This window comes from Prosopis cineraria, unplaced genomic scaffold (assembly GCF_029017545.1).
Source record: "Prosopis cineraria cultivar Desert tree isolate PC_DT_omini unplaced genomic scaffold, ASM2901754v1 PC6, whole genome shotgun sequence".
NCBI lineage: Eukaryota > Viridiplantae > Streptophyta > Magnoliopsida > Fabales > Fabaceae > Prosopis > Prosopis cineraria.
In genome coordinates this window covers 19,057,638-19,074,405 of record NW_026555337.1, presented here as the reverse complement: position 1 = coordinate 19,074,405, position 16,768 = coordinate 19,057,638, and the positions used below count along the sequence as shown (strand labels likewise).

At 31.5% G+C, this 16,768-nt stretch overlaps 2 protein-coding genes and 1 long non-coding RNA gene across 3 annotated transcripts; 1 reads left to right on the top strand and 2 right to left on the bottom strand.

Moving 5' to 3' along the window:
- Positions 1-319: 319 nt before the first annotated feature.
- LOC129312692 (uncharacterized) lies at positions 320-848 on the top strand. Its single transcript, XM_054955368.1, has one exon. The coding sequence runs from the start codon at positions 320-322 to the stop codon at positions 683-685; it is 366 nt and encodes a 121-aa protein (XP_054811343.1). The 3' UTR covers positions 686-848.
- Positions 849-6,882: 6,034 nt separating this feature from the next.
- On the bottom strand, positions 6,883-10,748 carry LOC129313966 (uncharacterized). The gene is made up of 4 exons (XM_054957351.1): positions 10,274-10,748; positions 7,531-7,640; positions 7,333-7,464; positions 6,883-7,239 (listed from the first exon to the last, which is right to left on the bottom strand). Exons 1-4 carry the CDS (start codon positions 10,746-10,748, stop codon positions 6,883-6,885), a joined length of 1,074 nt encoding a protein of 357 aa, XP_054813326.1.
- Positions 10,749-15,419: 4,671 nt separating this feature from the next.
- LOC129312967 (uncharacterized) lies at positions 15,420-16,768 on the bottom strand. The gene is made up of 4 exons (XR_008593802.1): positions 16,692-16,768; positions 16,433-16,568; positions 15,716-15,784; positions 15,420-15,606 (listed from the first exon to the last, which is right to left on the bottom strand). It is a non-coding gene; the product is annotated as an uncharacterized LOC129312967 (long non-coding RNA).

The window sequence follows — 16,768 nt, the reverse complement described above, 5'->3', positions numbered from 1 at the left end:
GAAAACAACTCAGCGTCAGCCATACCATTTGCTGGATCTTCTGCGCATGATGATCGTGGTTGAAGATAATAATAAAGAGAAGGAACATATAGTAGGAGGAATGCCGTCCGTTGACAAATCATCAAAGCGAAAGAAAAAGAAGAAAAAGCTGCCAACACATAGGAACATACAGGAACTTTTAACATCAGGTTTTAAAATTAAGGAAAACGTTGGGAAAAGTCTCACAGGCATCCATGTTGATGGTCTGAAGCTCTACATTTCTCGGCTCACTATGGATGACTTCACAGCTCAAACATTCTTGAACATGATAGCGTACGAGATGTGCCCAGACATCAGGAACAATTATGAGATCAGTAACTATGTGTGGTTCCTCAATTCCTTGATAGATAATGCAGATGATGTCAAAGCGTTAAGGAAAGCTAGGGTTCTGAACAACCTTCTCGGAAGCGATGATGAAGTGGCGAAAATCTTCAACACAGTGAGCACCGACTTGGTGCTTTATACAGGAAAGTATGATCGTGTGAGAGACAATATTGAGAAAATTTACAATCGTAAAGTAAGCACTTGGTTCGCTGAATTGCAACTCAAGCATTTCAACACCCCGTGGACAATCATTGGCCTAATATCTGCTTTTCTTGGGTTTAATCTCACTATTGTCACCCTCATAAGGGAATTAAGCAAATAAGAAGGATTAGCCTCCTCCTAATAGCCATCCACTAAAATCAGATCCCTCACTGGTGTGTTTAGACAATTAAGATTCACTTTAATGTGGTTTGTGTCGTATAAATGAATAAGTTAACCAAAGGCGTAGTCACTGATAAAGCATAATGGCCTTGCGCAATTTCCATGTAACTGGCCCGTCCTGAGGACATAAAACTTTTTGTTGTTGTTGTTGTTGAATGATATTAATATACAGTTTCCTACAATATTGTACATTTGCGTTTGAGATACATTTCAATATTTTTTTTTTTTTACTATGTTGGTGGTTTCATATGTCTTTGTGAAAAAAATTAAGGAAAAATTTATTATTTGATCCTTGTAGTTTTAAACCAATTGTAACTCAGTCCTTCAATTTCAACTCATTATAATTCAGTCCTTGAAATTTTAACTCTGTTATAAATCGGTCCCTGAATTTTGTCTCTCGCAATTTAGTCTCTAAAATTTTAACTTCTTAAATATTGATCCCTATATTTTAAAAAATAAAATTGTAAAAATTAAAAATAAAATTCAATCCACATTCTTGTAGATAGCAGTAACTGGTGGCATGGTTATAGAAGCATTATTTAGAAGAAAATGTGGGGTGGATTCAATTTGTAGAATCTGCAATACAGAAGTTGAGACCATTGAACACTATATACTAATGCGTGATTGGGCACAAAGAGTTTGCTTTGAGGTGTCCATTGGCTCTGGTAAGGTATTTCTAGGTTTGACAAGTGGACGTGTCATTTGATTGGGACTGAGAGTAGCCTTGGTGAATATAAGAAGGCTCTTATTGGCACTGTTTAACTTTCTTGGTGTGCGTAAGGATAGGTGCATCGTGTCATTTCAAGAATGAGAGACTAAGCCTGTTAGGGTTATGTGGAATGTTGTTAACCTGGTTGAAGAGGTTTGGAAGGCTAATAGGAAATGAACTGTAGAAACTGAGAAGAAGGGATGGAAGAATAAAGAAGTAGCCTGTTACTGCTTGTTCTGATTTAATTCACGGATAAGTTTGGATGGATCTTACCATGAAAAGGAGGGAAGAGCAGGGATTGGAATTATAATACGAAGTATTGATGCAAGAATGCTTGATGGTTACGTTTTGCTAGTAAGGTGAATGTAGCTTCTACATTTACCACAGAAGCACTGGCCGTGAGGAAGGCTTTGAGTATCACGAATCGATTTACTAATAGATAGGTAGTAATTGAGACTGAAAGTGAAAACTTGGCACCATGTGTGAAGGAGAGAAGGGTGGAATCGTGTGAGTGGGATGCATCAACAGTAGTGGAGGATATCATAGCAATGTTAGAAGATGCAACAATGTGGTGGTTTCTCTGATTTTTAGAGCATAGAATAAAACTGTGGAGTTGGGTTGCATTGAAAGCTTCAAAGGGAATGTTTTTCTGGATTTAGCTTATTAGTTGTTTCCTGTTTTGTCATTTTGTTTTTTCTCTTTTAGTAAGTTATGTGTTTACCGACCTCATCTAATAGGATAAGACTTATTGTTGTAGTAGTAGTAAGTTATGTGTTTAGGTTGTACTGTTATATTTTTTATTTTTTAGTGTTTTTTTGTTTTTAGCTTGTGTCTACTTTATTGATATTAATAAAATTGACTTGTTTTAGCCAAGAAAATTTTTTGTTCATATCCACCTCAACGTGTATCATTGCCCGGATGTCTGTGATTCAATTAGAGATCAAATATTGCATCATAGGAAAAAAAAAACCATATCAAATTTTACATTATTTACTTTTATTTTTATTCTTTAACATATCAAATTTATATGATTTATAATTTTTTATTATATATATGTTTTCTGTCCTTTTAGATTTTATATAATTTAAAAAAATTTTAGAATACAAATTATTTATCATATTAAATTTTACATAATGAAAGATTACGTATCATAAAACACATATTTTAGGGAAAATGTTAATTAAAGATCCCATAAGAGCATTAATAATAATTGTAGGCCCTAAATTATTAAAATCTTATTAACAGACAATGATCTTTATATGCAATTAAAAAAATGCAAATAGTCAACTGAGAAATCAATAAAAGATAATTAAAATTATTTTTAATGTCAGGTGATAATTTATGAAAATTAATTGTGAATATCAATTTTTTACTATTAATATACAAATAGACCACTTGGGAGGAAATCAAGATTATACACTTTAGATTATTAGTAACATTAGTTAGGAATTTGCAAGAAAAATTTTTGAATTACAAACCAATCACTCATAAATTTTGTTGCCAATATACAAATAAATCATTTAAAAAACCTATAAAATACATTTAGAATTATTTATAACATCAATTGATAATTTATAAGATTCAATTATAAATCACAATCCTATCATTTGTTTTTTTTTTTAACTATTGCTTGGGAAATCAAAAAAAGATATTTGAAAATCTTTGTAATGTTAGTTGAAATTTTACAAAAACCTATTGTGAATCTTAAGCCAATTAACAAAAAATAATTTATTGTAAGTAAGGATCATGGTCTATCATTAAAATTTCAATAATTCAAGGTTAGTAATTATTCTTATAAGTCCCTACTTGTCATTTTCCCGATACTTTATGATAGTTATATATTTAAAAGTATTTTTATTATTATATATTATCATAATAACTTTTTGTTTTTACTTTTGAAAAAAATATTTAAATGTAAATCTCTTTACAATGGCCAAAGTGGACTTTCCAAAAATGAATTTTGTTAAGAGTTAAATGTCACGGCCTAAAAATTAGGTATGAACGGCATAAGATATGTGGGTGCAAAACTCACATCCGTTAAACCTTGATGAACTCCTAAGTCAATATTTTAGACGCCTTAGTATGATAATTAGAAATTCTTACCATGCTTTTTATATAAACCAAAAATCATGAACTTATAAAGAAATTTCAGAAAAACTTCCTCTAAAAATAGGACCTCTAGAAATTACTAGAACAATAATTTATAATATCAAATTAGATATACAATATTAAAAGAAAGACAAGGATCCTACCTACAATTTACATGGAGCACCTAGGGCCAGACTCAGATAAAAATATAAAGTTCAAATTATCATCAAATTATCATCAAATTGAGACTTATTTCAAATAACTCTTTCACTTCAGTTCAATAATAAAACTCCTTAATAAATATCTTGAGATACAAGTTCGATACCCTCTAAGGCCAAAAATATCTTTTTTAGTGAATAACGTCCCAGATTAAAATTAAAGGAAATATAGTAAGGAATTATAAATGGAATAAACATGAATTTAACTAAATTAGTCATAAAAAATGGTAGGATTGCATAATTCAAATCAAATAGTTTTCATGTGATAACCGAAGAATTTAAGAAAAAATTAATTATATATATATATATATATAAGTTTGTGTTTTAATAGTAATTATATAAATTCTTGGAATAAATATAACAAGTAAGAAAGCTAGTGTAGTGGTAGCAGAATATGTATTCTCTCATTAGGTCACGTGTTCAAATCTAATGAAGACCAGGAAAATTTTTTTCTACTCTTTGTTTATAAATTATGAAATTACCCTTTTCCAAATATGATAAAAGCTTCCTTCTCTTCTTTGGCCATTCCAAAAAATGGAGAGAGAGAGTATGAGAATTTGATCGACTCAACATTTTCTCAACACCTCTGACCCTTTTTTCATTCCAATGATCACCAACTCATCTCCCTTTTATGTTCTGGTGGTGGCTGGTGCAGTTGACGCTGTAGTTGTTTTGGTTCGTTTCCCTTGTGTTTCCTGTCTCTATTCTGTCTCATCATTTTCTACTTTGTTTCTATCTGTCTTCATTGGGTTGGGTTGCTGCTAATTTGTTTCTTTTCATTTTGGCCGAGCTGTGTTCAGTGGATCCCTCTTGTTCAACTGTAGGTTTCGTTTCCTTCTTCTTGGTGTATGCTATCGACTTTTTCTGAGGTGAGGAGTTTGAACTCTTTCATTTGTTAGTTCTATTGTGCATGTGAATAGATGGAATAAGGGAGTTGAATACTGAAAGAAAAATTGTTCTTCTCTATGTTGTTATCGTTGCTCTGTGTGTAGTTATAGATTTCATTTTTTTTAATGCTATGTGTGCGCTTGAGGCTACAGAGGATCAGCGTGTTCTATTGTGGCTGTGCTTGAGGAAGCTTCACGTTTAGGTTTTTCTTGCTATGTATATATGTGAACTGGTGATTAAAGTGGCAAATCTTGGCTCCCCTGTTATTGTCCGTGACTGTATGTGGGTGATTGGAGTTAAAAGAAAAAAAATTAAATTTATGCATGCTTTCTGTTGCTGTTGAGCCGTGCTATTATAGGAGGGAGAGGACTCAAATTTAAGTTGGAAGTCTATTCTAAAGTTTGATAATATATATATATATATATATGGGTCATAATTTTTGGAGTTAAATAAATCTAATTTGGATTGAATATGGTTAAAGAAACTACTAAGGAAAAATGGGAAGAGAGTAGCTTGGATATATAACTTAAATAATTAGAATTTATGCACATAAAGTAATTGGTGCAAAACCTATGAGAAAATCTTTACCTCAAGAATGGGGAAGGTTATAAGTATGGAGGATAATATTTGGTGGGAGAAGTATATTAGTATGGAAGCTATGGAATTATGAATGGATGGTTTTGGCTAAAACAAATTGGTGGGGATTAGTGATATTAATAATAACACTTGGATCAACTCTAAATATGATGTTGGTTTTGGAATTTTAAATGATGGTGGTTGATTTGGAATTATGTCAAAAATTTCATTTATTTATATTCTAATAGGGTGTCAAGAAGAACAGGACCCTAACCAAAATTAAAGGAAAGGATATTTTGAGAAATTGAAGCTCTGACAAGTAAGTGAATATCATTCCATTTAATTTATTTTTAATAGTCTTCTATTAAAATATTTTATTCTTATGAATTACATTAATTTTGAAAATTATGAAATATCAATGAAGAACAAACAAGTTATGATATGCGCATTTATTTTTTTCAAGTGTATTTCCAAGATTGATGAAAGTATTTTTGTATCGTTGTTAAGCTTTGAAATATATTAGCTATTCAATTACTACATTTGGTATATTAGTTATAAAGTATGATTTTCACAAATTTTGAGAATTGAAACAACAATTCATGCAAGTTTGGCATTGAGAATGGTAATTTTTTGACAGCAGTAATTATTCTTCTCGCATGTTTGAAACATAAATTTTTAAAAAGACTCTAAATAGAACACTGCTACTAACGGCAGTTCCGTTAGCCCGTAGCGCACTGTGGTTAAACACTAGTTAATTTGTTTCATGAGCTTATGCTCACGTTTGGTATTCGTGGGCTTTGTACCCACGTTTGATTTCATGGCCTGACTGCATTTGGTTATTTACCCTCGTGGACTGTGTGTCCATGTTTGTTTTCATGGCATAAGCCACACTAACCACAACCCCGTGCATCGCACGGGTATACCTAATAAAAAGAACTAAATTTAAGTAATGATAATATAGTTCATATAATTATAGTCATAATATGTGACATGTGGTAAAGAAAGAAATGTGATAATACTTAACAAAAACTATTATATTTGGCCACAAAAGAGTTCAATAAGGAAGTCATTATTCACTACATACGCAGCCAAAAAAAAACAATGTTCATAAACAAATCATGCATTTATAGCTTGAAGGTTTTGAAAGATCTCATAAAAGACCACATTAGTAATGGTTGACTTAGCTTGTTTATCAATGTCATGAATCAATATTCTCAACCCATTTATGCTTATGACTCTAGAAAGTGCAACATACAGTTGGTCGTGTGTGAAAATTGGTCTTGGCAGATAAAGACCAACGTTGTACAGTGATTGGCCTTGACTTTTGTTTATTATCATTGCAAATGAAAGAATGATTAGGAACTGTCTTCTTTGCATACGGAAAGGCCATCTATTTTTAGAAGGATTCATATCCATCCTATGTATAAGAAACTTTTGATTTGGGCTTGAACCATTAAGTGTCACTACTTCAATTACACATTTCCCAAGCTTTGTGATTCGCAATCTTGTACCATTACATAATCCCAACACTTGGTCAACATTCCTGAGAAGCATTACCAATGCACCAATCTTGAGTGTAAGTTTATGAGGAGGTAGACCAGAACTATTACTTGTGTTAAGGAACTCAGTAGTGTAAAGATCCTCGAATGAGTCACTGTCTTATGATGATCTGCAAACAAAATCACAACTGAAATATTCTACCAATTCACCAGGTAAAATACCACACATGAATTCATTTATCTGGTTAACGCACTCAAGAGTTAGTGCAAGGATTGCCCGATCATTGAAATATGTCGTGTTGGACAAATTATCCAATAAGTCTGGGTATGTAGATGACACAATTGTAGCCAAATGATCCTTGTATAAAGTAATCAATATCTCTGATGGAATTTCAATATCTACAATGCCATCATTTGATTCTCCAACCCTGCTATCTCCAATATCTAGTAACCATTGTGAGAATTTCTCTATTTTTTCACGATCAGAAGAGGATGAAGATGATGTCAACTGCATGTTCTTCATCAATTTATATATTTTGCATTAACTCCACAAGTACAAAGAACTTATGGATGCATTGACTATATCTGCCCTACTACCTTTAGGAATTACAGGTAGAATCTGACGGAAATCACCTCCCATGACTATAGACTTCCCTCCAAATGGTAGATCACAATGCATTATATCTTTGAGTGAGCGATCAAATGCTTCTATACAATGGCGACGTATCATTGGAGCTTCATCCTAAATGATTAATTCTATTTATTGCAACAAATATGCAAGTGGGGATCTCTGGCTGATGTTACAGACTGAATCTTCATTTATATCAATTGGGATTGCAAATCTTGAGTGTGCAGTTCTTCCTGATGGTAACAAAGTAGTTGCAATTGCACTTGATGCAACAGCAAGAACTACCTTCCCTTTAGAACACAATGTTGTAGTTAGAGCGTTCCATAAAAATGTTTTACCAGTGCCTCCATAACCATATACAAAGAAAAAGTTACCAACATGTGAAGATGTAGAGGCAATGATACATTGGAAGATCTCTTGTTGTTCATCAGTCAATAATTGTAATAGTCTCTCAGATTGATCTTGTAATGCAACTTTGTCATAATTTAATTCTTGCATGATTAAATGATTTTCAAAATCTAGAATTGGAGAATTCTTAGGCTTAGGAAGAGAAGGATAGTAAGAAAGGCTTTTTCCATTACTTTGTAAGAGTGATTCAATCTCTTTGAGAACAGCTTCTTCTTTATCTTCTTATGAAATTTGCAGACCTGTAACAAAAAAAAAAATAATAATAATAATAATAATAATAATAATAATAAGTGTAAGAAAAATATGTGATATATATAAGTGAATTAAATAAATTTGAAATTTTTTTAGACTAATATTTACTTGAGTATGTTTCATCATTGTGTGGAATGTAAAACAAATCCTCTGAAAGTATCTTGGAACTTTCTTTCCAAACTATGTCAAGGCGACTAAGGCAACAACATAATAACATGCTGACAAACATTTTTCTCAACGTTATGCCCGTTGCCTAAATTGATGCTTCTTTAATTGCATCTATATATTCTTTATCATCATCTAGAAGTCCACGTGCATAACATGCTTCTCTAAAAGTAGGGTACACAATATTATCAATAGTTTTGATCTCATCATATGAACGTGGCCCTTTAACCTTAGTCAATAGAATACGAAGGTAGTATCTCTCCTCAGATGCTGGTGATGCATGACCTATCCGACCCACTGCAAAACCCTTTTCTCTTTTTTTCCACAACCTATTATTCTGTTGCCACACATAATATTGAGGGAATTCACCATATGTAAGTGTTCTTGTAAATTTATCTTTCTTATCTTGATTACACTTTATCCAAGCAAGAAACATTGACTCACAGACTCTTGGTTTATTAAGCAATGAAGAAACATCTTGATCACCAGAGTATACAATATACTGCTCATTAGGAAGGTGGAAACTTAATCTCTCAACAGAGGGGTACCTGTGGTGGATATCAAATGCAAATATTTGTCAACAGCCTTCACAGGAGGAGACATACCTACAATTATAGTACTGCTTGATCTCATCAATGATGGATTGGCCCTCTTAACCAGAACTTGAATAAAGTGAAGCAATAACTCTATCATTCCCTTTGTTTATGTACTTGAACAAATATTTGATAGAAGTTGATTGATTTGTTTTCTCAATATTGATATGAGCCTGGAACTTGTAAAGAAGATAAGAATTATATGGCACAACAAAACAATTATCTAAAGGAACACCATTTTTTTCTATTGTTTTTCCATCATCTCTCCTTTTATACGTCGGGTAGCCATCTTTATCAACTATTGTTTTGTCATTAAATTTTTTGGGAAAGTATTTGCTACATTTACCATCCTTCATGTAAGGGGACTTTTTATTGCTATGACCACATGGCCTATGCATCATGTACGTCCCAACTAAATCATATAGTAAGGGAGAGGAATCCTTATTTGGAATCTCAGAAGAAATTATGTTGTCAATTTCTTTGGGGCTCTTGATTTTGTCATTTTGTTGTAAGAATAAAAGAATGTGTGCATGTGGAAGACCCCTCTTTTAGAACTCAACTGTATAGATCTCTGTCAAGATGAACAAACATATAAATAAAAGATTTTAATAGTAATGAGAAGTTCAATTTTAATTTGTAATAAATTTAATCTTACATATATTTAAAAGTTTAAAATCTATAATCCTACAGAGATCCAAATTAATATTAGTGTTGTTAGCAAAAATAGTCATTTTAATTTGTAATAAGATTTAACAGTATTGTGCTTGTCACATGTACTCATAAATTAATATCAATATATATTTAAATGTTTAAATTTTGTTTAATGAAAAATAACACTGTTAAATTTAATATAATTAATTATTTGTTAAAATTCATTAAAATAAGATATAACTTTTTTTGATTGGTGGTTTCAGTTTCATGCAATCTTCAAAAATTGAGCTTAAAGCATCAAAATTTTGTTTTACATGCATTATTATTCATAATAATATATAATTAATAAATTGCATGTATACAAATGTAAGAGAGTGTAAAATCATATTTTCATTATAATTTATTATTATTTTACATTTAATCATATTAACAAACAAAGTTTATTTAATTGGAAATTTGTAAAATTTCCTTAATATGAAATGTAAATTCATCGAGCTGAAGAATCTTTTTTATTCCTCTCCTATTATTTAATTGTTTAATTTTATGAAATTTAACATGTAGTATAAGTTATGCGAAATGTAGAAAATGATTCTAAAAGGATATAATAGTTACAGTATATGTTACTAATAAACAATAATTGTAAAAGGGCATGGTAATGCCATGAAATAAATTAAATCTTACTTATCCTAGACATAAAATAATATAACATATATTACCAATAAGGTATGAATCATAAATTGGACGTATATAAATTTAAGATATTATAAAATCATGTCCTCAATGTAATTTAATATTTTTATAAAATAATTTAATATATATATATATATAACTTATGTACGGAATATTGTTCTAACCTGCACGTATGGTGCCAAAAATTTTCTTGTCCTTGATTGTCTTTAACAGTGATTGTAATTTCATCTTGAAGACTCTGCATAGGATGTCGGCCTTATCTGTCGAGGAAAGATTATATTTCTCGCAATACCGTTTGATTTTTGGCCATGCAGGATTGCATGTGAAAGTAATAAAAAGATCTGGGTAACCAGCCCATCTACAGATTGCCATTGCATCCTGATAGTTTTGAATCATGTATCTTGCTCCTCCAGTGAATGAAGATGGTAAAATAATGCGTTTACCAGTTAAAGATGCTTGTGTTTCCCCTGTTAGAATCGCGTCTGATAGATCTTGATACAAGTCACCCCTGAGTTCTTTCTGGTGCGTTGTAATCCAATGAAGTCTTTGAGACTCCATCATAGTGTAACCATCAACGATAAATTGTTGAAGAAGCCTACTTGCATGAAGCATAGTTGAAATTTCATTGTCTCTTATCATGAGTCTGTAGGCAAAAAATTCTCTCATGCTAATAGTTTTCTTCTTCTTTGTAGTTCCTAGAGTCTCTTCTCAATGGTATATATCATCTCTATACCCATCTTCTCCAAGTGGGAAAAGATTGGGTATTGAAAAGGAAGATAAGATAGGTGTAACTCATTGATACGTTGCACTGTGCCTGGTAGTTTCTCAACAATAATATCTCTAAGATGGAATACTTGATCAATATCTCCTATAATGAGTGCAGCAACTTCAAAGCATGTCGGTACATTATATGTGCGTCCATCCTTGTCTTACTTACTAAGTAATGCTAATTTCATGTTACAAGGTAGATGACTTTGAATCATTGCTGATGCCAAACAATATTGTTTGACAAATGGATTCACTTCATCCAAAGTAATTTGGATCTTGTCTACAATCACTGGATCAATACCTTCTTGATTTTGATAATTACTGCACATAATTTAATAGAAGGACGGATTAGTAATGTGATTTTTATTACAATAATAATTTATGTAAATTCAAGAATTTGAACTGACCTAACGGCTGAGATTCTGTTGGAAACTTCATTCTCTGTGTCATAAATATAGAGTTGAGAGAACACTGGTCTGGACCCCTCAATAGGGAAAAGATTGCCTATTTTATGGTAATTATGCCCTGTCAGAATGAAGGTGTATGGACCACCACCCTTATTTTTTGAATGATCTATCTTACCATCCATAGATGTAAATGAGAACATGCTATTATAAGTATGAATATTGGAGTGAAAACTCTTTGACTCAAGAAGTGTTTTGTTAAAGAATAAGTCCTTTATAAATTGAGGAGGAGAATGCATTGGTGGCAATAACACTTTTCCCTTGAGGCAACACAAAGAAAACCCATTAGTTATTGAGCCTCTATCTCTTTTAGCCCTTTTATTAAACCATATTTGAGCTTGGCAAAACTTGCAGACATTAGTTGGATCACCCTCATCCAAGTAATCTGAAATTATTGTATTGACAATATTAATATCAATTCAGTATAGTCAAATTGAATTGCCATATGATATTGAAAGAGATATACCTAAAGCATTACTTTCAGCCACACCAGCCAGAACGGTACACTCATGGTCTTCATTTGGATTGGTATCATCATCAATAGATAACTCCTCTGAATATAAAGATTTTTATCATATATCCGGTTAATTTGATAGAAAAAGATTTGCATATATTGTGAACAATTCAAACTTGAATATTTAAAACTTTGAAAATTAAATTCAGCCCTATCATTCATGTTCATCCTCATTAATATTTGTTATACTTTTAGATAACGCAACTATATTTTTTTTTTGCAAGGAATAATCAATGTCAGAATTGAATGCTACATAGGAGGTAGTTTTAAGCAATCAATACCAGTGCCACCATAATTCTGTACTGATTTATTTGCTTGAGTTTTTTTGTGCCATGTACATCTTTGAATTCTATCATTGTGAGAGGTAGTAGAACTATACAAATCTCTTTCTACATCTGTAAAGAAATCTGGGTTAAATTACATCAAAATATGTAGTTGAAAAATGAAACATTCATGTAGAGGCATTAATGGTTAACCTTGGTTTGTTGATAGTTCTCTATGTACTGGCAATTCTAAGACAGCATTTGAATGTTGTGTAGTTAGAATACTGATCTTTTCTGATTATAACACATGCCATATAGAAAAAAAAACAAAGATACTATTGTTTTGTCATGTATGAATAACAAAAAGGAAGTAGATAGCACGTGGGATACATTCAATGAATTATCAAAACAATATATAAGATAAACTATAAAAAATATATACTAAACTATCATCACCACAACATGAATTCATTAAAACTTATGCCATGAGTATAATCTAATAAAGAAATGACAAGGTGGATAGCACATGGGGTCTAGATAAGTGCAGAACAATAAAATAGCCACATAACTTGCCACAATACATGCATTACTGGTCGTATGACATCTGGTTAATGCAATTGATTATGTAAAGCCATTTGGAAAGCATATTGCCATATGGAAAGAATATCACCATCCTAGAAATATAATAGCAATTATCATAATAAATAAAGTAGAACTACCGTACATCAATATCCACAATGTCAATGAATTTGTTATATATAATAAATGAAGTCAGCACTAACATACACATCTATCATGTCCTAAGACATAGTAAAGTAGGACCATGAGAAGATTAATTAGAAGCATTATTTGCAAGAGGAATGACAAGTGGAATGTTCATACTATGGCATGATTTGCATGCAATTAGGGGTTAAATAATAGCAAGCCATATGTAAAGCACTTGCAATTCTGTCAAAAACTACATTATCACATAACAACCTTTATATATGAATATACTGATTCAATCTGATTTAGTAAAAATGACTATAAAAAGATCACTTAAGCACCCATCCGATAGGTAGAAATTAATTTTGAATGAAGTACCTTGTTCTTGAGTGTTCTGCAATTGAGAAAAGGAAATGAAATCACCATTGGAGCTAAAGTTTTCAAAAGTACAAAATCTGGTGCTCCTTCTCTTAAACATGGGCTTTAAGTCTGATTTATGGTATAGTTGATATGCATTCATACTTGCTAGGCAAATCACAAATAAATCAGGGGATTGCTAAACTTCTTTGACAGGTTAATTGCTACATTAGTTATGTCTTGAAGAGCATTTATCCTTGCCTATTTTCTATGATGTAGAGATTTATTGTTTGAGAAGAGTTGAGAAGGATTTGTATTTGGTATATTCTCTGCTTCAGGTTTTAGTGTGCCATTGTCTTCAGATACTGGTGATTCAAACGTGGAAGTCATGATAGCAAATAACCTTGCACGATTTCTCTTTCTATTGAACATCTTGTATTGAAGTTTTAACTTCAAGTACTAAGACTTACTTCAGAAACTACTAAGCTTGCACTTTGAATTAATGAATGTGCAATCTGAATTTTTTATCTACTGTTGGATTGGAGTTCAGCAAATTCATCTTGACTTCCTCTATCGAGTTCTTGATTCTTAAACCACTACAAATAATATTTGAATCAGTTGACGTGCAAAATGCTCTTAGTTTCAAATCTCAGATTTTGGTTCACAATATCTAAGGAGGTTGAAGCTAAGAGGTTAAGGTAGGAAGGGATTCTTGAAAACTTCAATAGGCTGTGTGCATTAATTAGATGACTTTGACATTTGGAAAAGGCTCTTTTTATGCGGCCTATTATCTCTTCTTACTGATTTCACAAAGTAAAGAAGTGACATGACTCTAGAGGTGTTTGTACATAGACTAACTGTCAAAATATTAAATTAAAGCATTTTGACACTGACAAATGCACCGGCGTAGGTGAAATACACTAATTCGGGTTCAGTTGAATCTTACAGCATTTAATGAAGCATGTAAAAAGCAATTAAAGTCTGGCTTATGTGACAGGTAGGCAACTAATAGTAATGATGTTATCAAATTTCAAATCTATTGACTGTGTATTAGTGTTAACTGCTGGTTATTAATTTATTTTATACCAGTGCAAGTAATATCGATGCTGTTACTAGTAGTTTATTTGCTATTTTTCTGTCCCTTTTTATTTTTTTGGATAATAAAAAAATCTTTCTTGTACAACTGGCTATCAATTAAAACCTGTTGTTTTAGCAAACAACTTATGACAACAAAGATGTTTTATGGTGCCCATTTTTTCTGGTGTATTAGCAATATATTAAAACATGTTTGATGTCAGATATCTTGTTTAATTAGAATTGCATCAGTTCAATAGAGTTGTTGTCATGTGTTTCTCAAATATTTGCACTAATGGGTGAGTCAATATTTTTTCATCAAATCAATTTTTTTTTTGGTGACTTACTTAATTATTTAATGTTAGGTTGTTTCTAATTTAAATTAGAATTGCATCAGTTTATTTCTTTAGTTTAATTGTAGATCTATTTCTAATTACTTTCCATCTTGATTTGGCTTGGAAGAATTTTTTTAAGTTATTGCTATATTAATTCTATATGACATAACTTCATACCTTCTAATTTGTTCAAAAGAATATCTCTTCAAGTTTATACTTTATAATTTGTTCAAATCTGTCATAGTCTTATGAAGATTGCAGTATCAATTGGCGTTAAATAGATAATTTGGTCTAAATGGAGGATGAGAATATACGTGTAGGTGTCATGCACTGTAAAAATTTAATTAACATTTAAAGCTTCATAACTAAGTGTTTGAATTTAAAGTGGTCACGCATATTTCATTTAGGGGCTAAAATGATCAATCACGCAACACAAATTTAAAAAGAAGTCATCAAGTTGTCCTATTTTCAGGACTGCATTCCTGAAAAATATGGAAAATTGGTAGAGGAAAAATAATGAGCTCCTAGAGCATTGACAGACCTTAAAATAAATGCCATTAGTAATTAATAATTCATTACATATTAGAGTTCCTGGCCAAAAGAAATAAAACTTAAACAGTAACATAATAACTATTTTAATTCTAACATCTGGAAAGGCAAGATGATAAGTGAACACAACAATAGTTAAAAAAACACAGAAACAACAAAAAGGACATTAATGCTTCAGTTGAAGCTCTTGAAAAGCTCAAGCTTTTTCTTGTTTAATTATCTTGACAGGCTTGGTGTTAGGCATGGCATGAGTAGATGGTTAAGGTTGGGGATTAATTTGCTGGACTTTTGCACTCTTTTTCAAATATTGCTTCCTCTTTCCTCTTGGCAGTGGAGGAGGATACAACTGAGATATAGTCATTTCATCAATCCCAATGTCTTGAGACATTATTGGTTCAACTTGGAAAGAGATGAACCTATAGTTGTTTCTTCATGACTATTCTCAAAGCCTGAGGCTGTTGGAACCACCTGTAATAATCAAACACACACAAAGGCACTCTTAAATCATTCATTGCATAAAAAAAAACTTTTCATAGACCATAACTAATATAAAATAAAAAATCACATTTCATTATACCTCATTCACTCCCTCTTCAACTGTAGTACCCTTTGAGACCATAATAGCTAGACCTGAATTGGTACCCTTCTAGAATGTAAAATTTTTTAAAAAACCAAACAAAATACAAAATAATTTAGCACAACATGTCAGTTATTGAATAAAATTTTAAACCATAATAGCTATTAATTATTTCACCTCTACTAAAGCCTCTTTAAAGGATAAGTGAGACAATATGTGGCTAAATTTTGGAAAAGATAGAGAGATAAGTACTAAGAGATTACTTTATGTAGCTGCTCTTTTATCTCAGAAGCAGTTTTTCAAGTGAACTCATATGCATGCTTGTCAGAAAAGACAACAGAGGTATTTCCAAATTCATCAAACACGTTATAGTGTGCTTTGAGCCTAATTAGATAGATTTCCAACCATATGTAATGAGAATAGAGTTAAATGTAAAGATCAAATGAAAAGAAAGTAGGAAAAGTTAGCAAATTTACTTAAATTCAGTTTGAGTCATATCACTAGGGCATGAAAAGAAAACCATAATTCCTTTTGAATTAAGCCTATGTTTGGTTCCACATCTGATACAACCCTCATATGTCTAGCCTGGATTAGTCTCTAATTTCTCTATTACACACTCTATGATACATAGATCACCCTAAGAATAATAAAAAAATGTAACATGTCATTAAAAATGAAACTTTATCCATGACTATTCACATAGGTTTATGAGGTCACCACTTTCATTGTGTCGATGTCAGAAATCATAATCTTCTTGGTGGATCTCAACATAGAGTCTACAGAGAGTTGTGTAGTTTGAATTGGTATAACTTGGCTCAAGCAAGAGTTGTTTGAAGATGAGCTTTCCTTGGCACTGGAAAATAAAAAAGAGTTGATGCAAATACTGTAACGTAACTAACATGTTGATAAACAGATAAAGGGTTAAAGAAATGGTGCTTGTAATAAATTTCATGCTACTGGCCACTTTTTGGTAAACCTGTCAATCAAATCTGAAACTTCCTTAATATTTGGATTCAACCACACTTTTGTTGCATTAAAGGATGAACCAATCTA

Coding starts and splice junctions, on each gene's coding strand:
- LOC129312692 (XM_054955368.1), top strand. CDS start 320: ATGTGCCCAGACATCAGGAACAATTATGAGATCAGTAACTATGTGTGG.
- LOC129313966 (XM_054957351.1), bottom strand. CDS start 10,748: ATGATAAGAGACAATGAAATTTCAACTATGCTTCATGCAAGTAGGCTT. Junction 7,465..7,530: donor TTGATATAAATGAAGATTCA/GTCTGTAACATC, acceptor TTAATCATTTAG/GATGAAGCTCCAATGATACG. Junction 7,240..7,332: donor ATTTCCGTCAGATTCTACCT/GTAATTCCTAAA, acceptor AAATTGATGAAG/AACATGCAGTTGACATCATC.